We start from the raw sequence: 27467 nt of genomic DNA, 5'->3' as shown, positions 1-27467 counted from the left end.
TTCTTGAAGGATGCAGACTTCTTCCTGTACCACTGCTTGAAGAAGGTGTCTTCCAGAAACTGGCAGTAGGACTGGGAGTTGAGCTTGACTCCATCCTCAACCCGAAAAGGCCCCACAAGCTCATCTTTGATGATACCAGCCCAAACCAGTACTCCACCTCCACCTTGCTGGCGTCTGAGTCGGACTGGAGCTCTCTGCCCTTTACCAATCCAGCCACGGGCCCATCCATCTGGCCCATCAAGACTCACTCTCATTTCATCAGTCCATAAAACCTTAGAAAAATCAGTCTTGAGATATTTCTTGGCCCAGTCTTGACGTTTCAGCTTGTGTGTCTTGTTCAGTGGTGGTCATATTTCAGCCTTTCTTACCTTGGCCATGTCTCTGAGTATTGCACACCTTGTGCTTTTGGGCACTCCAGTGATGTTGCAGCTCTGAAATATGGCCAAACTGGTGGCAAGTGGCATCTTGGCAGCTGCACGCTTGACTTTTCTCAGTTCATGGGCAGTTATTTTGCGCCTTGGTTTTTCCACACGCTTCTTGCGACCCTGTTGACTATTTTGAATGAAACGCTTGATTGTTCGATGATCACGCTTCAGAAGCTTTGCAATTTTAAGAGTACTGCATCCCTCTGCAAGATATCTCACTATTTTTGACTTTTCTGAGCCTGTCAAGTCCTTCTTTTGACCCATTTTGCCAAAGGAAAGGAAGTTGCCTAATAATTATGCACACCTGATATAGGGTGTTGATGTCATTAGACCACAGCCCTTCTCATTACAGAGATGCACATCACCTAATATGCTTAATTGGTAGTAGGCTTTCGAGCCTATACAGCTTGGAGTAAGACAACATGCATAAAGAGGATGATGTGGTCAAAATACTCATTTGCCTAATAATTCTGCACTCCCTGTATATATGTGTGTATGTGTGAAGAAAAAAAATTACTATCTAATTTGTTTAATGCTCTTTGTTAAAAAAAAGTATACCAAGCTAGGCTCAGAAGCTGCTGATTGGTGGCTGCACATATATGCCTCTTATCAGCTAGCTTCCAGTAGATGATTACTGCTCCACCAACAAAGGATAAGAAATGAATGAAGAAAATTAAATAATAGTAGTACATTGGAAAGTTGTTTAAAATTGTATGCTGTATCTGAATCATGAAAAAAAAAATGTTGTGTAAAGTCCCTTTACAATGGGATGTGGCTTCTGAGAAAATTATGATGTCAAATATCTTTTTTACAAAGAGATATTTAGGTGATATTTTCTAGTCAACAAAAGATGTTTGGGTTCTGAATCGATAAAGTTAAATGAACTTCCCTTCCAAGGTAGCGGCAGCCAGCTACAGCTTCTTCCCCCAACTGCACAAGACGTTTAGTATTGATATGCGGCGGCGCCAGCCAGCTGTATCCCTGATATAGCTCTGTTGGGATGATACTTCATCTCTTGAAAACAACACTTTTTATTCTGTTGAAACAAGTAGATATTTTATTGTAATGAGCTGTGATTTCAGTAAACATACTTTTTATCGAATGGATTCCTTGCTTCATTAAATATTAGAAGATTTTTATATACATTTTGTCTTCTTGTATTCTACTTAGTAGCTCCGGTTGTTTGTGTGTTCACCGCCATCTGTGGGCTCTAATTTGTAGAGAACCTTTCTGGAGGAACGACTGGAGGACTGTGGGGTGATCCCTTGAAGTGGCTGGCGCCGCTGTATCATCCTAAGCTATATTTTCTAGTTAGCCTTTTGCAGCTATGCAGTATTATTTTTAACCACTGCAACATTTCTGTATAATTTCCCTTTAAACGAGACATTCTAGAAGCCAAAACAAAGACCTGACAAAGGAATGTTTGCTGTGTAACATTACAGTACTTTTTGTGTATACTATAATAATTGTAGAGCTATAACATGCCTTTATTTTGTGATGCGGTTTATTTTACCTTTATAATGTGCCTTTTTCTAGCCTCCCAGTCCAGGCCAGCCTTTATCCCCATTGCTAAGACACTGTGCCTCTGTGCTTGAAACTGTGGTGAAGACAGCACCTGGTCTTCAACAGGCACTGTTTCTAATGGCCAAGGTGAAATATCTAGCAGGTAAGCAAAGTATGCTTGGTACAGAGCTGCTGAACCTTTTATAAATACATCATTCCTGCAACACATGTAATGGGGATTTAGCTGGAATAAATATCATTATTCTGAAGGTTAGGAACATTTTTTTTTCTTTTCAAATGCTTTATTGAAAATTATAACAATACAGACATGAAAAGGTATAAAGTAGCTACATGTGCATCAACTCTTTGTTATTGTATGAACACAAAAGAAAAAAGAAAAACAGTTTTCTTCAAAAATTAGTTACACGTTGCAGGTCTTCAACAAGATATATGGTTATAGGTTAAATTAGCAGGTATCAGCATAGGTTTAGACTGCGTAAGGTATAATCAGGTTAAATGGTTCCTGCAGGTTAAAAGGAACACTTATTTTTTATTTATTAGGCAATGAAAATGAATAGTAGGCTGTCTAGGGACCAGGAAGTCTTTCATCAGTTCACATGATGAAATATAGTGGATATTGTTAGATTTGAGGGTACTGATGGGCACTTTATGTCGTGGGTGAGGAAGGTTTCTGGTTAAGATATTCTTCCCAAAGGAAGCAGATTGAATCGTAGTCATCTGTCTATTTATTGCGGTTGTAGTGGTATTTTTCTAGTTTAAGAGACTGGGAGGTCATTTCTTTCCAAACAGAAATAGATGGAAGATTATGACTTTTGCAGTTTTTTTTTTTTTACATTTAACTTTAGTGAACTTGTTAAAAATGAAAAACCAGATGTCTAGTTCGAGAATTGTGGATAAAAAAAAATTCAAATTCAATTTTGATTGCCTCCCAGTATGTCTAAGCGATGGGGCATGTCCACCATATGTGCGTGGGGGTGTCTATTGCATTACAGCCTCTCCAGCAATCTGGTGAGAGCGCGGTGAGGATGGTATGCAGTCGGTATGGGGTATAATACCATCTATACAAGAGTTCCACGTTCATTTCCATTACATAAATGGAGGATGAAGATTTTGTCATGTAGGAAAATATTTTTAGCCATTCCTTGTGGGTTTGTGTATAGGGTATAATGCCATCTATACAAGAGTTTGACGTTCATTTCCATTACATAAATGGAGGATGAAGATTTTGTCATGTAGGAAAATATGTTTAGCCATTCCTTGTGGGTTTGTGTTGAGCCAATTTCTCTTTCCCATTTTTGTGTGTAAGAAGGAAGGGAAATATTATGCGTTTGCATGAGTAATTGGTGTTTGAAAGAAAGGAAGCCTTTGTTTAGTGTATCGTTAATGCAGCTGCTTTCAAAGCTGGTTAGGGTGCGTGAGAGTTGAGCCCTTTGGGGATGTTTTGTAAGGAAATCCGAAAGTTGTTGGTAGCGAAACCAATTTACATGTGTAGTCTCTGGGATGAGTGTTATTTCAGATAAAGGCTTGAGTTTTCCATTTGTGAGTATTGTGAGGCAGGGAGAAGATCTAGATATGTGGGGAGTTTGAGTTGCTTGCTCGAATAATTTGAAGGGGAATTCAGGGTTATTGCGAAGGGGGGTTAGCGGAGAGGGTATTGTAGAGACGTGGCTATAATGTTTAATATGTGTGTCCCATAGTTTAAAAGTTTCTTTGGTTATAGTTGGGAGATGTGTTGGTAGGTTCTCTTATTATGTGGTAGCCGGCATTTGCTGCCAAGATGGTTAGTGTTGGATAATGAGTGCTCTAGGAGTACCCATTCCTTGTGGGTCGAGTGTTTGCTCCAGTGTATGATTCTAGAGTAAAAAGATGCTAACCTGGAGGCGGAGCTTGGCCGCGCTGGATGATGGCCGCATGATCGGCTAGCTCCTAGGCCCCATCACCTTAGCCCCATAAAATTAGCTGCAGGGCTTGCATGATCTAACAGCCAAAGGCACCACAAACACCCCACAACACCTAGGGGACATAGTAAAACCAGCGACATAGCTGCCGCACGCTGCTGGCGACCGGGAGCACAAGACACATAGAGAGGTGCAGAGAGAGCGTGCCAAACGACAAGTCCCGACCAGAATCAGCCAGCCAGTAAACTTGAGCGCTCCACACATCACGGTCAGTGCCAAACAGGGAGAAAGTGACACCCGCCCGGATAGACACTCAGAGAGGCCCCAGAATCAACACCGACAGTGAGCGGAGCCCCATGTGACCAGGCCACACAGTTAAGTGGTGAGACCTTATCGGAATCACATAAGGGAATCTACATCAGGGCACAGGAGGCAGGCAACAGGGATCATAAGCAAGGCTGCCACACATACTTTCCCCAGCAAGGCACTGCACTCATAACACACAGGGCTAAAACAATGGTGCAGTATAGCCTCACAAAAGATAACTATATACAGCCAGGGGGAATAAAGAAGAAGAGGGGGAAAGTGACCCCTGTGCAATATAAACTGGTTCTGGATAATAAGCCTGTCATCAATTAATGGGGCTGATTATACTATAAACACTGCCACCCCTCACATGCAAGAGGACCCCAAACCACTTCTGAGTGCAACCCTATTCTTCACAAGTATTCAAATACAGTATCCAAACCTTTAACACCTGCCAGCTTTATATATCTGGACATGCCAGGCCGTAGGAATAATAAGCCTGAGAATCATAGGAATACAAAGCTTATACAGCAATTGCACAAACTTTAAGACATAATAACAACACCTGCCAAAGTGGATACTACCAGGAGTATCACAGATGCACCTGAAACTCAAAATACACAAGCCCCCAGCACTACCTGCACATCAATAACTAAAGAAGACCTACAATCCCTTTGTACTAAGGAAGACATTAAAGAGATAATAGGGGAAGTAAAAAATTGGTACGGCGAACTTAGAAGAGACCTGTCTAAAGTCCACACTCAAAGAAAATCACAACACTGTTTGCAATGATATACAATACATATCAAAAATGTCTTATGACCAGGAGAAGACAATCCATAATATCCTGGAAAAAGTAGATCTAGACAACAGGGGGCGACGCAACAACCTGCGCATAAGAGGCATCCCAGAGTCAATACAGCCTGCCGCCCTTGAGGGCTGTCTTCAAGATCTCTTTAGAACCGTCAAAGGGTCAAACAGCTCTCCAGACATAATAATTGAAAGAGCCCACAGGGCTCTAAGAGCAAAACCACCATCAAAGGCCCCACCAAGAGACTTCATTGTGAAACTCCTAAATCATAAGGACAGAGAAGAGATTCTACGCCATGCCAGACAGAAGCAAAAGCTAACACATGCCGGCAACAACATACAAGTGTTTGAGGATCTCAGCCCAGCAACGCTACAAAAAAGGAGAGACTTGCAATTTAACACCACGGTACTAAGAGACCAGAAGATAGTTTATAGACGGGGGTTCCCTGTCAGCATCATTGCCTCCAGAGGAGACTCCACCGCCACGTTCAAGCACATGGATGATCTTTCAAGCTTCTGTGAGACACTGAAAATAAATATCCCTCATCCAGAGGACAGACAATGCTATCTGCAAAAAAAAACACACAGGTGGAAACACCGCAGACAACTCCTCAAGACAAGGGTCTCTGAGGCCCACTTCACCACTCAGAGTTCAAGCACTGGACAATGTTGCATCCTTGTAAAAGAAAACAATTATACTTTTGCATGGACTGGGTGTGAGCTCCTGCAGCTACAGGTCGTATAGCTAAGTTTACTATGTTTACATAAGGTGGGGGATGTGGATACTATCCTCATTGTTGTAACCACTGTTTGTTAATTTTAAATTAACTTCAAATTACTTTTCAAAGCTCTAAGTTATTTGAAATTCCTATACTGTGTTATTATATAAGTTAAAACCAAGAGAATAATACGGAAGCATTAATTATTTTGTAACTGAAAAATTTTGTTCACTAACATACACTACTGACACAGCCTTATATTTTCATATACTTATAGACTAACATTATTAACATAGTCAATAAAAAGTTCTACGTCATACAACCCACGCTCACTAACTAGTATTCAACTCCAATAACACAACATGCCACAGGAAGCCCACATGCTCTCACTAACCACTATGAATGTGAAGGGTCTAAATAGCCCTGAAAAGAGGTCCATGGTGTTTAGAGACCACCATAAAACCTCCACTAACATTTTGTTTATCCAGGAGACACATCTCAAAAAGGGGAGGGAACCAAAAATACTGAGCCATAAATATAGAACCACTTTCCTAGCATTGGGGAACACTAAAACAAGAGGAGTGGGTATCCTCCTTAAAAACTCAATCCAATTCCAGGCGACACATATAGAAAAGGACAAAATCAGAAGATATATTATTGTGGTAGGCCTACTTTTTAACAGACCCATCACTCTGGCAAACCTATATTTGCCAAACAAAGACCAGCATCACCTTTTTAAAACAGTACATCAACTCTTATTAGAACACACCAAGGGAACTTTGTTTCTTAGCGGAGACTTTAATCTATCACTAGTCCCAGGCCTAGACACTTCAACAGGGACATCTTATACACCAAAACGAAGTAATAAAGGCGATCTCGAACCAACTAACCCAGTTAACCCTACATGACATATGGAGAACAATTAACCCAAACACAAGGGATTACACTTTTTATTCACACCCACACAACACATATATGAGAATTGACAACATATTCACAGACCAGACAGGCTTATCAGTGATCACAGGCTCTAATATACTTCCAATCACCTGGTCAGACCATGCCCCAGTACAATGTCACATAGACTGGCCGAACATGCCACAGCGACCTTACCTTTGGCGCCTTGATGAATATGTGCTAGACATCACCTTATTTAAACAAAACATAGACACAGTCTTAGAAAACTACTTCAGGGAAAATGATACTGACAACATGAAACGGTCCACCATATGGGAAGCGCATGAATGCGTTTTAAGGGGAGAATGTATAGTGCACAAGGCCAGGGGAAAAAAAGCCAGCAAACAATATCTAAACTCCACACTGGCACAGATAGGCCATTGGGAAAAGAAACACAAACAAGACCCAGAATCCGACATCATACTCAAATCATTAACACAAGCCAGACAACATCTGAAGGAACACCTCGTTTTCAACACTCTACTAACCTCGGGGATTCTCAGAAAATATGCTAGAAGCCCACATTACGGTCCTCCCCAAACCGGGAAAACAACCAAATAGACAGGAACATTTTCAACCGATATCCCTACTAAACGCAGACATTAAAATTTTTGCCAAAGTAATCGCCACTAGAATAAACTTGTATCTACCCAAACTGATAAATTCAGACCAGGTGGGATTCATACCAGGAAGAGAAGCTAGAGACAACACCCTGAAAGCACTGCAGCTCATATCCCATGTAAAAAACAACAATATCCCTGTAGTTCTGATTTCTACAGATGCAGAGAAATCATTTGATAGGGTTAATTGGCAATTTCTAAAAGCTGTAATGCGAAAAATTTAATTTGGCAACAAATTTATTGAACAGACCTTCTCCCTTTATACATCACCCACGGCAAAAGTTAAAGTCAATGGCCTACTATACGATAAATTTGTCATACAAAATGGCACGAGACAGGGTTGTCCTTTCTCCCATCCCTTTTGCATTGTCCTTAGAAACCCTGACTCAAAAAAATAAGAAAAAATCCCCAAATAGCAGGCATTCATATAGACGAAACAGAATACAAATTGGCACTATATGCCGATGACGTTCCTCTTACTGTAACTAAAATAGAAACATCTATACCACATACCCTGAAAACATTCAAAGACTATGGTCATGTGTCCAACTTCCTTTTAAATGTAGCTAAGTCAGAAATTATGAACCTCACCTACGAGGAGAACTCTCTTAACCTCCTACTATCCAACTGTCCTCTAAAAAAACAAAGAATTAAACTAAGATACTTGCTCTATACCCCAAAATAGTGTTCCAGGCCAATTATAAAACACTTGAAGAAACATTAATGGCAGATCTTTCCAGCTGGAAGAATAAAACAATTTCTTGGATAGGAAGAATAAATGTAATAAAAATGAATATTCTCCCGAGAATTTTGTACGTACTACAAACAACCCCAATACCCTTACCAGTACAATATCTATACAAAATACAATCCTTACTAGAACAATTAATTTGGCAGGGCATCAAACCTAGAGTTGCAAAACACACAATGTATTTACCAAAAGACAAAGGAGGTCTAGGGGTCCCAAACATTTCAACATACATAACTGCCATAACACTACATAAAGTAATAGACTGGTGCGTAAACAACAAACACAAACAATGGGTCCAACTAGACAAACAGATACTAAGCTTAAATAACGCTGGGATCTCCACGTGGCTACCTGCCAAACATCGTCCGTCAACAATACATCAATATCTTTTACTCACAGATGTATTTGCGACATGCGACAAATTACTGAACACATCTACCAACATATCTAACATACTTTCGCCCTTGACTCCTATAAGCAACAACCCAACAATTCCCTGGAACCTCAAAGATACACTGACTGATAGCAACTGCAACATAAAGGACATAACAATCTCAATATTACTCTGAGATGGTAAGGTCAACCAAATGGACGAAATACTGGACAAATATCCAGATATATCTCTTACATGGTTCTCACATCAACAAATACGCCATTTCATAGACTCCCACCCCAACAAAAATCACATTCTCAGGAAATACACTCCATATGAAACTTTGTGCCTATTAGACACCACCCCCAAACATGCAATCTCCATCTTGTACAAACATCTTCTGACGAAAGATGGGCAGGATTCAACCACCTACACCAAATCTTGGGAAAATGAACTGGGGACCAGTATCACACACTCAGACTGGAACATAGCTTTCTCGATAACTAAAAAATCATCAATCTCCACGAGAGTTTTAGAAACAAATTATAAGTTCCTTACGAGGTGGTATCTTACTCCCACCACACTAAATGCAATATACAAATCGACTAGTAACAAGGATGCAGGGAAATCGGAACCCCAACACACATATGGTGGAACTGCACTAAATTAGACGCGTTCTGGACTGGGGTAGTGCTCCGGATATCAGAAGTAATAGAGAAACCCCTGCCTAATGACCCTAAAATTGTCCTGTTCTTGACTTTACCTAAACTCAGCAACACCACATAAAAACATTACTGATACTCATGATAAACAGCGCCAAAACACTAATTCCGAAACACTGGAAATCTGACATTACACCTACGGTAAGGGACTTGGAACTACAAGTGACAAACCTATTACAACTGGAAAGATACCATTACCTACAATCAGGAACCATAGACACACACAAGCTAATGTCGGCAATATGGCACCAACATACAACCAACACATAACAAAATAGATTAGCGAGTGAGGAAATGGGCAAGGGGGTCTATCATGGACCTACTATGCCCACATATACTATCAAAAAATACCTTACAAAACATTTTAACCCCCACACACAGATAAGACCGGAACAAATGCGCACATAACAGTTCTAAATCACTATACAGACGCTGATAGTAAGGCTAAAAAAAAAACACAGGGGGACACACAGCTAATGCAACAGAGGGCAATGAAGCCCCGATTGATAGGCTATACCCCACACACCTTTTCGGAGGCGATCACCATCGCTGTGATTCGAACTCAAGGCCAGAAACACCATATTGTAGCGTTAGCAAACATATAAATTAAAGACTAGGCGTGGCAATAATCACAACCAAAAAGTTCAACATTGTTGCAGAAGGTTTTTGCACCTATGTACATTATACGTGACAAAGCTTTTTCACTATGGTTTTTTTATGCTCTATCAAAAAAAAAAGAAAAAAATCTTCTTTTCATGACAAGGAAGCGCCAACCAGGACCCAAGAGCGATCCACACTAACCTTAATGGGGACTAAAACAAGGACAATTGACGAATCACACCACCGTGACTATCGCATATTGTTGATATTGTAAACTCTTGTATAGTGTGTAAAGGTTTGAAAATTGTAATGTGCAATTCCTTAAATAAAAATATTAAATATAAAAAAAAAGGCTAACCTGTATTGTGTTAAATTTAGGATCCCGAGTCCACCCAACTCCTTAGGACGGTAAAGTGTGGCGGTAGCTATGCGGGGTCTCTTCTGTTGCCATATGTATGAAATGATGGACTTTTGGAGATTGTGAATTAGTGATTTTGGGATAGGGACTAGTAAGGTTTGGAAGAGGTATAGTAGCTTAGGGAGGAGGATCATTTTAACCGAATTAATCCTACCCAGCCACGAGATTGGCTTATTGCTCCAGGATCTCAGGAGAGCGCATGTCGTGTCGGAAATGGCTTTGAAATTTGAATCAAGTGTTACCTGTGCGTGCGGGGATATGTGAACTCCTAGATTTTTTTATGGATTGGCGTTGGAGACGGAAATTGGCTAATGATTGTATTAAATCTAGGTCATCCGTGTGTAGCCCAATGGGCAGCAGTTCTGATTTGGTGATGTTGATCTTAGAGTTAGAGAAGGAGCCGTAGGTGTGGAGTGTTTGTATTAGGGAGGAGATTGATGGTTGAGGCTGTGTGATTGTAAGGAAAAGGTCGTCGGCATATAGGGTAGCTTTGTATTCTTCATGAGCAATTCTGAATCCATGAATGGCCGCATTGTGTCTGATATGAGAGGCTATACCTCCATGGCGAGGACAAACAGGATAGTGGAGAGAGGGCATCCCTGCCGCATGCCATTTGTGATATCAAATGGGTGAGAGAGTTTAATTTAATTTAATTTTTGCTTGGGGGTTATTCTAAAGGGAGAACATTTTCCCTATAAAAGGCAGGTCAAAGCCGAATTGTTTGTGTCATCTGTAAAAAGGTTAGGAACATTTTAAAGGAAAATTAAACACTTTGAGATTGCAATATAAAGTTTTAATTGTGTTGTAAAAATATTTGCATCATATTTCCATTATTTATTTATTTGGTCACTTTTTCCATACATTACACATAACTACAATTTGGGTATATAATGTCACAGCATTACAGTAACGCAGTCTGTTTACTCACAAAATTAGTACAAAAAAAGTACAATTAGATGAAAAAGTATGCGAACCACAAGATTGGTTCTTCAAAAGCTAATTCAGTTCAGGTTTTCCAATAAATGAGATGAGAGGTTTGGGTTGTAGGCTTACAATTTATCTTGCCTTATCTTCTTAAGAAATATGAAACATTCCTCACTGAAAAAAAAAAACTTGGAGGAATAATAGTAAAGATGCATTTCTAAAGGAGTGGGTATTCATCAATCCACAGTAAGACAGACTGTTTACTAATTTAGTACTGCTGCTACTCTCCATAGAAGCAGGTGATCTGCAAAGAGGGCCTCACGTTATGCTGAAGGAGGGTAATGCTAGGATAACAGAAAAGACCTGCAGAAAACTCTAAAACTTGTCAAAATGGGTCCACTACAAGGAAAATACTAAAGAAGAATTGTATTAAAATAAAGAAATCAAAAAGGAAACTACTACTCTCGACCTCTGGGTGTTTTACAAGAGTTCTGGGACAGTGACCTGTGGGCAAATTAGTCAAAAGTCGAAGTTTGACAGAAAGGGACAGCCATGTTTGAAGGGAAGAACACTGAGTACCGACACCTAAATCTCATCCTAACAGTTAAAGGAATATGAAGCCCTCAAAAATTATTTTGTGAATCTGGAAGAGCATACAATTTTAAAAAAGAAGTTTTAATTTTCTTCTATTATCAAATTTTCTTCATTTCCATAAAATTCTTTGTTGAAGAGATACCTAGGTACATTGCAGCGAATAGTGCTGCCATCTAGTTCTCTTGCAAATGGATAGCATTCTTTTAAAACTGCTGCAGCAAACTCCTGGAAAATGTTCAACAAAAGATACCAAGAAATCAAAAAACAAAAACGATAGAATAGAAGAAAGTATAGAAGTAAATTAGAAAGTTTTTTAAAATTGCATGCTTTACCTTAATCATAAATGTGGAATTTCATGTCCCTTTAAGCATGATAAAAGGAGCCCCTAGACTTGCATACTTTACTATCAAACAGAGAACAGTTCAAATTTGTATCAGATTTTACAGGAGAACATCTGGGTAGCAGTCTTTCACCTGTAGCTGAATAGACGTTAGTTGGTGCCTCATTAAAATGTCCGAACACGCATGAGAATGCTTTACACAGAATAAGCTTGAGTTCTGGGAAGGTTAGAATCTAGAGATCATACTAATTGAGATGCTGTTGCATGGGCTGATGGGCATGATTGCTAGTCGTGCAAGGAATCCAATAAATATAAACCTCCTTTATTGGTGCTATAGGAGGCTCCAGTCAGCTACCTAGGTATCTCTTCAATAAAGAATATCATGGGAATGAGGTATATTTCATAATAGAAGTAAATTGGAAACTGTTTTTAAAATTGTATGCCATGTCTGATTTACCGGCCATTAAAAATATTTTACCTGTGAATAAAAATCATGATGAAAATTGATGTTATAAACTGTTTTACTGGGATCTCTGTTTATTCTCAGAAGTAAATTAAACCAGGCTTATGCCTGTCTCTAAATTTATTGCCAATAATAATGGGTTCAATCCAGGTTCAGGACACAATTTTGTCAGACAGTCTGATAAAAATCCTGACACATCCAATTGTCTGTTTACATTACAATATATAATATCACAAAAATAGGCGTGAACATTAATATAATATTGCTAATGGTTAAAAAGCACATACATCAGTATACATCTTAGGCCCCAGATCCCTAAAACTAGTCTTGTGGTTTCTCAGAAACCCCCTGTCACAGAATGTGCATCAGTTGTCTATAATTTTTCCTGTGAACCAGAGCTGAGTAGAACATTTTAACACTTCTCTGATTCTATAACATAACCAGTTAGTACATCTTGATGAATGTAGACCAGCAGTTCAGCATTTACAGTAGCTAGCCAGTAGATATCAAAAGTACCCCACTCCCACCCTGTCTCAGTAACTGCAGTACCCTCAAGCAAATAACAGTAATATAAACGTAAATACAGGTGCATATAGGGGAAGCGTTCACCAGTAATTGAAGCCCTAATAAAAATGCTTTAGATGAATCAGCACAAACTTATTGCTATATTGGTTCATCTATCTGGCAACAAGTCCCTAGCTGTGGTGCCTGGTGTCTGTGTAATCTTAGCATGCTTTTTTCCAGCCTTCAATTCCTTTTTAAAAGACCTTTATTTCTTAGGCAGGGTCCATGAGTATAACAAACAATACCAACAACGTTTCAAACCTGCAATAGGTTCTTAGTCATGTCATCTTAATCATAATCTTAACGCGCCTCGGGCTGTCAATGGCACAACTTTACTACCATAAATAGAGGCATTTGGAGTACATTTGTAGTTGCATTCTGATGCAGCCACTGCTTACTCTCCAAATCCCACCACACCACCTGGCCCACTCGCACAAGGATTTCAACTACTTTCCCTTTACCCCCTTAGCTTCCTTGACCTGCATAGTTTTGCCAGCACCCCAACATTCACAACTGATATATGAATATGAATTATATATAGTGGTGAATATCTCATTGTTGATTTTATGAATTTGTCACTCTGCTTTGGGTGTAATTAAGGGTATTCCTTGATTTTTAGTGTTAATTTAAACAGTAGTATTAATGCATTGTTTTCTTTTCTTGAATGCCTATATATATTTCTATTTATCTGCAAAATAATTAAACCAATGTTATAGATTCATAGTTCTATAGTGAAATGTTTGATAATTTAAGATCTTTGTCTTTTTATTAGGTGATGTTGAAGGTGCACAGAGTAGCCTTCAACATTTTCTTGAACAGAATCCTTCATATGCAGATGCTCATCTGCTAATGGCTCAAGTGTACCTCTCCCAAAACCACATAAAACTGTGCTCCCAGTCTTTGGAACTTGGGTTGAGTTACAATTTTGAGGTGAGTTTTGCTTAAACGTCATTAAAAAGTTAGCACTAGCCAAAAAAAATAAATAGAAAAAAATACAAAAATACAAATTCAAGTTTTTCTTCTTAAGTGGAAAGAGTCCACAGCTGCATTCATTACTTTCGGAAATTCAGGACATGGCCACCAGGAGGAGGCAAAGACACCCGAGCCAAAGGCTTAAATACTCCTCTCACTTCCCTCATCCCCCAGTCATTCTTTGCCTTTCATCCCAGGAGGTTGGCAGATAAGTGTCAGAAGTTTTCGATAGTCTCTTATGGAGGGTAGTACTTTCGGCATGGGACTCGAGTTTTAAGTAGTCCTGTCAGCCTCTCAGTGAGAGCATGGGTGAAAGTTAGAGTCCGGAGATGCAGGGAGAGTCTTTCTGCGAATCCATCCCGACTCATATTAACATCTCCACAAGCAATCAGCGTTGACGAGTTTTGCTGCCTGCTTTTTTCTCTCAAGTCCATTGCAGAAGCGTTGCTACTATCTGTTACTCTTAAAGGGGGGCTGTGTTCCTGTTCCACAACGTAGATTCCGGTAAGATCGTTTCATTTTACTTTCATCATGGATGTATTGTAATTACAACAGTTTATCCGAGAGGGGCTACAACCTTTTAGGGATAACTTTAACATAGGGTCTTAGTTAGGCTCCTTTTTGTATCTAGGAATCAAGGGCTAATATCTCCTGAGGGGGGTTATTGAACAGGGGGGGTTATAATCATGTTTGTTATGTGATTCTGTCTGCTATTGTGTAGTGTTGCTTCGGCTCATGGCTATTTTGGAACATAACGGCATATGTCTAGTGACGCAGCCTTTAAGGTCAGGCAGGCTTTTGCATGGACTGCACGGTTTACCTTGTGACTCCATTTCCGCATTCCTGACCGTGTGGCGACGGAGAAATAATGGTCTGCTGGTGTCTGGTTTTCTGGAGGTGGTGAGTGCCCCAGCCATTGGGGGTGTAAAGTGCCGTTTAGATTTTTCTTATTTGTCCATTTTTTATTCAGTGTCCCAGTTAAGGAGGATTCTGATTTATTTCATGTAATTAGCAAGAGTCCATGAGCTAGTGACGTATGGGATATACATTCCTACCAGGAGGGGCAAAGTTTCCGAAACCTCAAAATGCCTATAAATACACCCCTCACCACACCCACAATTCAGTTTTACACACTTTGCCTCCCGTGGAGGTGGTGAAGTAAGTTTGTGCTAGATTCTACGTTGATATGCGCTTCGCAGCAGGCTGGAGCCCGGTTTTCCTCTCACAGTGCAGTGAATGTCAGAGGGATGTGAAGAGAGTATTGCCTATTTGAATTCAATGGTCTCCTTCTACGGGATCTATTTCATAGGTTCTCTGTTATCGGTCGTAGAGATTCATCTCTTACCTCCCTTTTCAGATCGACGATATACTCTTACATACCATTACCTCTACTGATTCTCGTTTCAGTACTGGTTTGGCTATCTACTATATGTAGATGAGTGTCCTGGGGTAAGTAAGTCTTATTTTTTGTGACACTCTAAGCTATGGTTGGGCACTTTATATATAAAGTTCTAAATATATGTCTTTAAACTTATATTTGCCATGATTCAGGATGATCAATATTCCTTATTTCAGACAGTCAGTTTCATATTTGGGTTAATGCATATGAATAATCAATTTTTTTCTTACCTTAAAAATTGTTTCAAATTGACTTTTTTCCCTGTGGGCTGTTAGGCTCGCAGGGGCTGAAAATGCTTCAATTTATTGCGTCATTCTTGGCGTGGACTTTTTTGGCGCAATTTTTTTTTTATCATTTCCGGAGTCATACTTGACGCCGGAAATTGTTCATGATTGCGTCATTTTTTGACGTTTTGCGCCAAAAATGTCAGCGTCACCGGATGTGGCGTCATTCTTGGCGGCCAAAAATTTAAGGCGCCAATAATGTGGGCGTCTTTTTTGGCGCTAAAAAATGTGGGCATCATTCTTGTCTCCTTTTTTTCACATTATTTCAGTCTCATTTTTCATTGCTTCTAGTTGCTAGAGGTTTGTTCATTGGCATTTTTTTCCCATTCCTGAAACTGTCATTTAAGGAATTTGATACATTTTGCTTTATATGTTGTTTTTTCTTTTACATATTGAAAGATGTCTCAAATTGACCCTGGATCAGAATCTACTTCTGGAAAGACGCTGCCTGATGCTGGTTCTACCAAAGTTAAGTGCATTTGTTGTAAACTTGTGGTAACTGTTCCTCCGGCTGTAGTTTGTGATGAATGTCATGATAAGCTTGCTAATGCAGATAGTATTTCCATTAGTAATATACCATTACCTGTTGCTGTTCCCTCAACATCTAATACTCAGGATGTTCCTGTTAATATAAAAGAATTTGTTTCTAAATCTATTAGGAAGGCTATGTCTGTTATTCCTCCTTCCAGTAAACGTAAAAGGTCTTTTAAAACTTCTCATTTTTCAGATGAATTTTTAAATGACCGTAATCATTCTGATTTGTCTGTTTCTGATGAGGATTTTTCTGGTTCAGAGGATTCTGTCTCAGATATTGACACTGATAAATCTTCATATTTATTTAAAATGTAATTTATTCGCTCTTTACTTAAAGAAGTTTTAATCGCATTAGAGATGGAAGAATCTAGTCCTCTTGATACTAAATCTACTAAGCGTTTAAATTCGGTTTTTAAACCTCCTATAGTTATTCCAGAAGTTTTTCCTGTCCTGATGCTATTTCTGAAGTAATTTCTAGGGAATGGAATAATCTGGGTACTTCATTTACTCCTTCTCAAAGGTTTAAGAAATTGTATCCTGTGCCATCTGACAGATTAGAGTTTTGGGACAAAATCCCTAAAGTTGATGGGGCTATTTCTACTCTTGCTAAACGTACTACTATTCCTACGGCAGATAGTATTTCCTTTAAGGATCCTTTAGATAGGAAGATTGAATCCTTTCTAAGGAAAGCTTATTTATGTTCAGGTAATCTTCTTAGGCCTGCTATTTCTTTGGCTGATGTTGCTGCCGCTTCTACTTTTTGGTTGGAGGCTTTAGCACAACAAGTATCAGACCATAATACTCATAGCATTGTTAAACTTCTTCAACATGCTAATAACTTTATTTGTGATGCCATCTTTGATATCTTTAGAGTTGATGTCAGGTATATATGTCTTTAGCTATTTTAGCTAGAAGAGCTTTATGGCTTAAAACTTGGAATGCAGATATGTCTTCTAAGTCAACTTTGCTTTCTCTTTCTTTCCAGGGTAATAAATTATTTGGTTCCCAGTTGGATTCTATTATTTCAACTGTTACTGGGGGGAAAGGAACTTTTTTGCCTCAGGACAAAAAATCTAAAGGTAAATATAGGGCTGCTAATCGTTTTCGTTCCTTTCGTCAGAATAAGGAACAGAAGCCTGACTCTTCCCCTAAAGGAACGGTTTCTGTTTGGAAACCTTCTCCAATCTGGAATAAATCCAAGCCTTTTAGAAAGTCAAAACCAGCTCCCAAGTCCACATGAAGGTGCGGCCCTCATTCCAGCACAGCTGGTAGGGGGCAGGTTACGATTTTTCAAAGACATTTGGATCAATTCGATTCACAGTCTTTGGATTCAGAACATTGTTTCACAAGGGTACAGAATAGGTTTCAAGGTAAGGCCGCCTTGCGAAGAGATTTTTTCTCTCTCACATTCCAATAAACCCAGTGAAGGCTCAGGCATTTCTGAAATGTGTTTCAGATCTAGAGTTGGCTGGAGTAATTGTGCCAGTTCCAGTTCTGGAACAGGGTCTGGGGTTTTACTCAAATCTATTCATTGTACAAAGAAGGAGAATTCCTTCAGACCAGTTCTGGATCTAAAGATATTGAATCGTTATGTAAGGATACCAACATTCAAAATGGTAACTATAGGGACTATTCTGCCTTTTGTTCAGCAAGGGCATTGTATGTCCACAATAGATTTACAGGATGCATATCTTCATATTCCAATTCATCCAGATCACTTTCAGTTTCTGAGATTCTCTTTTCTAGACAAGCATTACCAGTTTGTGGCCCTTCCGTTTGGCCTAGCAACAGCTCCAATGATCTTTTCAAAGGTTCTCGGTGCCTTTCTCTCTGTAATCAGAGAACAGGGTATTGCAGTATTTCCTTATTTGGACGATATCTTGGTACTTGCTCAGTCTTCACATTCTGCAGAATCTCATACGAATCAACTTGTGTTGTTTCTTCAAAGACATGGTTGGAGGATCAATTTATCAAAGAGTTCGAAACCTTCAGTCTCAATCATTCCCTTCGGTAGCTTTATGCATGGAAATTCTAGGTCTCATAACTGCTGCATCCCCTTTGCTCGTTTTAACATGCGACCTCTTCAGCTTTGTATGCTGAACCAATGGTGCAGGGATTATACAAAGATATCACAATTAATATCCTTAAATCCCAATTTACGACACTCTCTGACGTGGTGGATAGATCACCATCGTTTAGTCCAAGGGGCTTCTTTTGTTCGTCCAACCTGGACTGTGATCTCAACAGATGCGAGTCTGTCAGGTTGGGGAGCTGTATGGGGATCTCTGACAGCGCAGGGGGTTTGGGAATCTCAGGAGGCGAGATTACCAATCAACATTTTGGAACTCCGTGCGATTTTCAGAGCTCTTCAGTTCTGGCCTCTTCTGAAGAGAGAATCGTTTATTTGTTTTCAGACAGACAATGTCACAACCGTGGCATATGTCAATCATCAGGGTGGGACTCACAGTCCTTAGGCTATGAAAGAAGTATCTCGAATACTTGTATGGGCGGAATCCAGCTCCTGTCTAATCTCTGCGGTTCATATCCCAGGTATAGACAATTGGGAAGCGGATTATCTCAGTCGCCAGACGTTACATCCAGGCGAATGGTCCCTTCATCCAGAGGTATTTCTTCAGATTGTTCAAATCTGGGGACTTCCAGAAATAGATCTGATGGCCTCTCATCTAAACAAGAAACTTCCCAGGTATCTATCCAGATCCAGGGATCCTCAGGCGGAGGCAGTGGACGCGTTGTCGCTTCCTTGGGATTATCATCCTGCCTATATCTTTCCGCCTCTAGTTCTTCTTCCAAAAGTGATTTCCAAAATTCTAATGGAACGTTCGTTTGTACTGCTGGTGGCTCCAGCATGGCCTCACAGGTTTTGGTATGCGGATCTCATTCGGATGGCCAGTTGCCAACCTTGGACTCTTCCGTTAAGACCAGACATTCTATCTCAAGGCCCTTTTTTCCATCAGGATCTCAAATCATTAAATTTGAAGGTATGGAAATTGAACGCTTGATTCTTAGTCATAGAGGTTTCTCTGACTCAGTAATTAATACTATGTTACAGGCTCGTAAATCTGTGTCTAGGAGGATTTATTATCGAGTCTGGAAGACTTACATTTCTTGGTGTTCTTCTCATAAATTCTCCTTGCATTCTTTTAGAATTCCTAGAATTTTACAGTTTCTTCAGGATGGTTTAGATAAAGGTTTGTCTGCAAGTTCCTTGAAAGGACAAATCTCTGCTCTTTCTGTTCTTTTTCACAGAAAGATTGCTAATCTTCCTGATATTCATTGTTTTGTACAGGCTTTGGTTCGTATCAAACCTGTCATTAAGTCAATCTCTCCTCCTTGGAGTCTTAATTTGGTTCTGAGGGCTTTACAAGCTCCTCCGTTTGAACCTATGCATTCTCTGGACATTAAATTATTTTCTTGGAAAGTTCTGTTCCTTTTGGTCATCTCTTCTGCTAGAAGAGTTTCTGAGTTATCTGCTCTTTCTTGTGAATCTCCATTTCTGATTTTTCATCAGGATAAGGCAGTGTTGCGGACTTCATTTAAATTTTTACCTAAGGTTGTGAATTCTAACAACATTAGTAGAGAAATTGTTGTTCCTTCATTGTGTCCTAATCCTAAGAATTCAAAGGAGAGATCTTTACATTCTTTGGATGTAGTAAGAGCTTTGAAATATTATGTTGAAGCTACTAAAGCTACTAGCTCATGGACTCTTGCTAATATGAAAGAAATGAATTTATCAGGTAAGTTCTTACATAAATTATGGTTTTTTTGAGACAGATGTCTCTGATTCAGACTCTACTTCTTGCGGAGAATATGAATTCGCCCGGGTGATACATGCGTATCAGTTATGTTCCTCGAGATTGGGGAATCAGGTGCCCACTGAGCCATCCGCCTCTGGGTATTCTATTTCCTATGAGACAAGTTCCCTACCACCAACTCTTACTACGCATGCAGATAACCCAAACGCTACTTATCCTTCTATGGATTGTGGCCTGTTCCCACCGTAGGTTACGACACAGTTCCACATGACCTTCTCTTTGGCGCCAGCGCATCTACACCTCCCGGGAGTGTGCTCACGATATTGTCCGTGTTCCATTTACCGGGGCTCGTCAGGCTTGGGATTGCTTGGTCCAGTACAGCCCTCCAGGGGAGCGACTGTCCGAGGCCTCAGGGGGTCAAACTTCGGGACTTGTGATCACAATGTGATTTGTGTTTTTTTTTTTTTTTTTACAAGCTTCAACCAGCATCCTGAGAGGACTTGAGGGTCCGTGGTTGCTTAGGGGCATAGGGGATTGGTTCATTCCTCATTCGCCTTTCAATCGGCGACATGCTCAGTCGTTTCCGAGTTTTCCGGGAACTGGAGTATTCCTTCCCATTGTGGGTTGGAGGCTTGGAGGATTTAGGCCCTTCATTCCGCCGTTGTTACGGTTTTGCCTTTCATGGTCTCTTTGGAAGTGTCCTTTTAGGACTTATTCCTTTTAGAGGTTCTATTCCTTTGGGTCAAGACTTACTGGACTTCGTCTGTTTTTTCTAGTGGCTTTGGCCACTTAATTAGGAAGTGAAGGCCGCGAGGCTCTGTCTTCCTTCGGGAGTTAGTTGTCTCCATATCAGGGGTGATAGGTGTTGTCTCTTTTTCCAAGCTTTTGATTAGGGGATGTTTTTTCTGCCTGGGTTCGGGATACTTTGCATTCTTCTCCCTTGGGTGTGGTCCTCTGGAACGTTAATCTGAAAGGATTATGGAGACTAGCTTTTATTTCTACTCTCTTTCAAGTGAGTCTGTTCTAGTTCTCATTTCCCTTAGTGTTGCCCTTGGGGCCTTTGGGCTCTAGAGAAATGGCGTGACTTTGTCGCGGCCTAGCACCTTGTGACCGCTGGCTAAGAGTATTCTCTTCCCTTTTGGCTGGGAATTACGAGTGAGTACTGTACCCATTCTCCGGGTTTCCCGGATCTCATCCCCTGTGAGGTCTGATTGCTTCAGACGGGGTATCTTGTGTTCCCTGAGGGTGTCGTTCATTCTAGGATGATTCTGGGTCCAGGGTTCTTGTCTTGGATACTTCTTGGATGTCTGGAGACTTATGATCCTGTGGACTGGTTCGAGACAATACAGTTTTTTCAGGGACCCTATGTTGCGACATAGGGGCTAGCTCATTGGGCTTGCAAGTAGGAAGGCCAGAGTTCACATCCACCTTCAGGTACTGGTTATAAACTTTAAGGCCTGACTTGTCCTTCGGACAGAGTGTTCTCCTTTTCATGGGGAGTTTTTTTCTCTGTTGTGTCAACAGTGCTGTCTGGATATTTTTTTTTCATTTGGTCCGTGTTTGATCATACTATGCTTCATGTCTTGGACATGTACGCTGTTCTTATCTGTGCCCTTCCCTTTTGAGGGGATAGTGTGTCTTCCTTATGAGCTGGGGTTTCCTCTCTCTGGAGGGTCATTGTCCTGCCCTGTGGGTAGGAGGTTGGATCAGGTGGCTTATCTCTGTAAGGGGCAGCATCTGCTGCTCTGTGGGCTCTGTTCCACCTGTTGGAAATTGATCTCTCTACGTAGAGACTGTATAAGAGAGTTGTGATAGGTCTTCCTACGGATCTATTGCACTTTTCTCTGTTCCAGGTCCTAGGGGTTTCTCCTTGGGAGTGCCTTATTTTGGAGGAGCAGAATGGGTTGGCACCCAACCTTATTTTTCTTTCCATTACCTGGGGGCTTGTGGTTGGGGTCTTCCCCCCCCCCCCCCCTGTCTACTGGACATGTCTGTCGCTTGGGCTGGTCCGGTATTGGAGCAGGATCTGAGATCTGTTGCTCTGCTATTTCATCCTCAGAGCATTCAAGGTACGGTAAGCCTCTTTGCGGTTTCTACTTTCTCCACGTTCACGATTTTTTTGGAAGGACTGGCGGCTCTTAGATAGCCTGCAATGTTTTCCGCTGGTTAGTGGATTCTTAGCAATCTGAAGGATCCTATCTTGAGCTGTTTTCTACTTTCCCTGCAAGTAAGTTTCAGAGTCATTTTTAGATGACTGCAGCGTGCAGTGTTTTTGCTTCAGGTGTTTGCCAGACCTATCTGAGCTTGCCACACAAGGTTTCATTTCTGAATTTTTCAGTATTCTGAGCTACCTTTTTGCGACTTGGGGAACTTAGTCTTCAGTTGCTTTCTAGAGTGTGGTTACACTGTGTTAGGGGAAGATCCTCTCTCTGTTTCAGACTCCTGGCCTTATCCTGCGGTTTCTGTATTTCTGGGGTCTGGGCGTTGCTTTCCCTTGTTTCTATGAGACTGGATGGGTCTGTTTGAGCCTGACCCGGTTTCTCTGTTTTTTTTTGCTCTGGTTCCTTATGCTAGCTGGATAGCTAACTCAGCATACTAATGCACTGTGACTACCCTGCACTGTAGCAAACCGAGGATTGCAAGTTCGATCCCCGGTGAGGTCTATTCAGCCTTTCCTCCTTTCGAGGTTAATAAAGTGAGCAGCGCCTTGAGTCCCTTAAGGGGGATTAGCCGCACTTTACAAGTACTATCATGTTTAATCTGTGTCTTTTCTTTTTTTGGTGGAAGAATACGCTAGTTTGTTCCCTTTCTTTAATAAGGTCCGTGTTGTTTGGAGACCGACTGCTGGGCGTTGGTGTCTCTTGGAGGCTATTGACTTGGTCGAGTCTAGTTCCTGCGGCCTCTAGCAAGGCTTGTGGACTATCTGCGGGTCTGTGTCCTTGGGCTTTTCCCTTTTTCTTAAAGTTGTTCTCATTTTCGGACGAAGCAGAATTTTGTTGGGTAGGGGTTTTCAGACCTGGTGCCCTCAGAATGGGCCGCCTCTTGTACCCTCCCGTATTTATACCTTGGGTATTGTTTTCCCAAAAGTAATGAATGCAGCTGTGGACTCTTTCCATCTGAAGAAAAGAACATTAATCAGGTAAGCATAATTTAAGTTTTAATGATCCTTATTCTCAAGAGTATAAACTACACCTAGAGTAAATTTTGGAAAAAATCCTTTTTCTAACAATAGCCATTTTAAGAAGCCATTTGGGAGATTGTATGTTTGTGGTTTAAATTAAAATACTTATATACCACAGGAAAGTTCTTCTCTGTGAAAAGCACATGTTGAGCAAAAATAATCTGCTTCTTGGGTGGTAATAGAAAAATCTATTATGCTATTGTTCGTTCCCAGGTTGAGCGCTTCTCTGTTTTTGTTTATGCAAATTATGACCCTGAGGGAGGTCTCCCTAAGGGTGATGCGGGAAGCCAGACGTGGACCTGTTGCTCAGTGTGCCTAGAGGGATATGGCTGCACCTCACCGACGAGGCCCACAACAGGCCGAAACGTACATCTGTTGTTTTGCTGTTTCTCTCATTCAGAGAGGGATTGCCTGGACTGCACTGTTTAGTTAGGATCAGAATGATATACTACAGGAATGTTCTCTGTGAAAAGCACATGTTGAGCAAAAAGAGGCTGCATCTTGGGTGGTAACTAGCCATAGAATAAGCTATTATGCTGTTGTTCATTCCCAGGTTGAGCGCTTCTCTGTTTTTATTTAGATAAATTAAAATACTGCAGTGACCAGTATTTGACCTAAAACAAAAACAGATTGTCTGTCCCTACATGTAGCCTCTCTTCTACATTTTAATTTTAGATATTTAGTTTTACCTATTGCCTTCTAAAGATGTTATAAAAATAAAATAGAGAATACATAAACGTAATATTATCAGCTTTCAGCTATGCGTTTAGCCAATAGTAAGTTAGTAGAGCTTTTTTAAAATTTGTTTGTAGATTGTTAAATCAGTTACAGTGAAAAACTCAATTTTTTTTAACTTTTCAGATACGTGAATATCCATTGTATAACCTTCTAAAAGCTCAGACTCAGAAACAAATGGGGGATTTAAAAGAAGCTATTAAGACATTACAGATGGCAATGAACTTACCTGGAATGAAGAGAGCTGGGGCCCCTTTGAAAAACAAAGGAAAAAAAGTAGAAATTAGTGCAGCTGACCGGGTGTCCATCTTTCTTGAGTTTGTAGATGCTTGCCGTAAGAATGGAGAACAGGTAAGAAGGTTACATTCTTCCTCTTCAAGAGAGCATGATACTAATTGCTTATTAGTAAATGTTAAAGCAGATTACTCTACATAACCAGTGGTCTTCGATTTTTTTCCCCCCAAATCTATTTCTGCATTGCATCATTGGTAGTTTGACAATCTAACGGCTAGATTTAGAGTTTGGCGGCTAAAGGGGTGCGTTAGCTACGCATGCTTTTTTTCTCCCGCACCTTTTAAATACCGCTGGTATTTAGAGTTCACAGAATGGCTGGGTTTTCAGTGCATTAGGCTCCAAAAAGGGAGCGTAGAGCATAATTTAACGCCACTGCAACTCTAGATACCAGCGGTGCTTACGGACGCGGCCAGCTTCAAAAATGTGCTCGTGCACGATTCCCCCATAGAAAACAATGGGGCTGTTTGAGCTGAAAAAAACCCTAACACCTGCAAAAAAGCCACGTTCAGCTCCTAACGCAGCCAGCCCCATTGTTTCCTATGGGGAAACACTTCCTACGTCTGCACCTAACACCCTAACATGTACCCCGAGTCTAAACACCCCTAGCATTACACTTATTAACCCCTAATCTGCCGCCCCCGCTATCGCTGACACCTGCATATTTTTGTTAACCCCTAATCTGCCGCTCTGTATACCGCTGCTACCTACATTATCCCTATGTACCCCTAATCTGCTGCCCCTAACACCGCCGACCCCTATATTATATTTATTAACCCCTAATCTGCCCCCCACAACGTCGCCGCCAGCTACCTACAATAATTAACCCCTAATCTGCCGATCGGAGCTCACCGCTACTATAATAAATGTATTAACCCCTAAAGCTAAGTCTAACCCTAACACTAACACCCCCCTAAGTTAAATATAATTTTTATCGATCAAAATAAATTAACTCTTATTAAATAAATTATTCCTATTTAAATCTAAATACTTACCTGTAAAATAAACCCTAATATAGCTACAATATAAATTATAATTATATTGTAGCTATTTTAGGATTAATATTTATTTTACAGGCAACTTTGTATTTATTTTAACCAGGTACAATACCTATTAAATAGTTAAGAACTATTTAATAGTTACCTAGTTAAAATAATTACAAAATTACCTGTAAAATAAATCCTAACCTAAGTTACAATTAAACCTAACACTACACTATCAATAAATTAATTAAATACAATACCTACAAATAAATACAATTAAATAAACTAACTAAAGTACAAAAAATAAAAAAATATTTACAAACATTAGAAAAATATTACAACAATTTGAAACTAATTACACCTACTCTAAGCCCCCTAATAAAATAACAAAGCCCCCCAAAATAAAAAAATGCCCTACCCTATTCTAAATTACAAAAGTTCAAAGCTCTTTTACCTTACCAGCCCTTAAAAGGGCCCTTTGCGGGGCATGCCCCAAAGAATTCAGCTCTTTTGCCTGTAAAAAAAAACCATACAATACCCCCCCCAACATTACAACCCACCACCCACATACCCCTAATCTAACCCAAACCCCCCTTAAATAAACCTAACACTAAGCCTCTGAAGATCTTCCTACCTTGTCTTCACCATGCCAGGTATCACCGATAGTTCCAGGCTCCGAAATCTTCATCCAAGCGGGGGCTGGCGATCCATAATCCGGCGGCTGAAGAGGTCCAGAAGAGGCTCCAAAGTCTTCATCCTATCCGGGAAGAAGAGGCGATCCGGACCGGCAACCATCTTGATCCAAGCGGCATCTTCTATCTTCATCCGATGACGACCGGCTCCATCTTGAAGACCTCCACCGCGGACCCATCTTCTTCTTCCGACGACTTCCCGACGAATGACGGTTCCTTTAAGGGACGTCATCCAAGATGGTGTCCCTCGAATTCCGATTGGCTGATAGGATTCTATCAGCCAATCGGAATTAAGGTAGGAAAATTCTGATTGGCTGATGGAATCAGCCAATCAGAATCAAGTTCAATCCGATTGGCTGATTCAATCAGCCAATCAGATTGAGCTTGCATTCTATTGGCTGTTCCGATCAGCCAATAGAATGCGAGCTCAATCTGATTGGCTGATCGGATTCCATCAGCCAATCAGAATTTTCCTACCTTAATTCCGATTGGCTGATAGAATCCTATCAGCCAATCGGAATTCGAGGGACGCCATCTTGGATGACGTCCCTTAAAGGAACCGTCATTCGTCGGGAAGTCGTCGGAAGAAGAAGATGGGTCCGCGGTGGAGGTCTTCAAGATGGAGCCGGTCGTCATCGGATGAAGATAGAAGATGCCGCTTGGATCAAGATGGTTGCCGGTCCGGATCGCCTCTTCTTCCCGGATAGGATGAAGACTTTGGAGCCTCTTCTGGACCTCTTCAGCCGCCGGATTATGGATCGCCAGCACCCGCTTGGGCTTGGATGAAGATTTCGGAGCCAGGACGGATCGGTGTGATACCCGGCGAGGTGAAGATAAGGAACGAAGATCTTCAGGGGCTTAGTTGAAGGTTTATTTAAGGGGGGTTTGGGTTAGATTAGGGGTATGTGGGTGGTGGGTTTTAATGTTGGGGGGGGGGTATTGTATGTGTTTTTTTTACAGGCAAAAGAGCTGAATTCTTTGGGGCATGCCCCACAAAAGGTCCTTTTAAGGGCTGGTAAGGTAAAAGAGCTTTGAACTTTTTTAATTTAGAATAGGGTAGGGCATTTTTTTATTTTGGGGGGCTTTGTTATTTTATTAGGGGGCTTAGAGTAGGTGTAATTAGTTTAAAATTGTTGTAATATTTTTCTTATGTTTGTAAATATTTTTTTATTTTTTGTAACTTAGTTCTTTTTTATTTTTTGTACTTTAGTTAGTTTATTTAAATGTATTTATTTGTAGGTATTGTATTTAATTAATTTATTGATAGTGTAGTGTTAGGTTTAATTGTAACTTAGGTTAGGATTTATTTTACAGGTAGTTTTGTAATTATTTTAACTAGGTAACTATTAAATAGTTATTAACTATTTAATAGCTATTGTACCTGGTTAAAATAATTACAAAGTTACCTGTAAAATAAATATAAATCCTAAAATAGCTACAATATAATTATAATTTATATTGTAGCTATATTAGGGTTTATTTTACAGGTAAGTATTTAGCTTTAAATAGGAATAATTTATTTAATAATAGTTAATTTATTTCGTTAGATTTAAATTATATTTAAATTAGGGGGGTGTTAGGGTTAGACTTAGCTTTAGGGGTTAAAAAATTTATT

At 40.3% G+C, this 27467-nt stretch overlaps 1 protein-coding gene across 1 annotated transcript in view; it reads left to right on the top strand.

Moving 5' to 3' along the window:
• TTC21B (tetratricopeptide repeat domain 21B) overlaps positions 1–27467 on the top strand; it is a 397674-nt gene that overhangs the window by 107857 nt on the left and 262350 nt on the right. The window contains exons 12-14 of the mRNA XM_053698392.1: positions 1962–2091; positions 13781–13938; positions 24013–24237. Of these exons, the coding sequence (XP_053554367.1) occupies positions 1962–2091; positions 13781–13938; positions 24013–24237 (513 nt within the window). The remainder of the gene's footprint in view (positions 1–1961; positions 2092–13780; positions 13939–24012; positions 24238–27467) is intronic.

Source organism: Bombina bombina, chromosome 1 (assembly GCF_027579735.1).
Source record: "Bombina bombina isolate aBomBom1 chromosome 1, aBomBom1.pri, whole genome shotgun sequence".
Classification (NCBI taxonomy): domain Eukaryota; kingdom Metazoa; phylum Chordata; class Amphibia; order Anura; family Bombinatoridae; genus Bombina; species Bombina bombina.
Note: the sequence above shows the minus strand (reverse complement) of the source record. Positions and strands in the feature narration are given on the sequence as shown.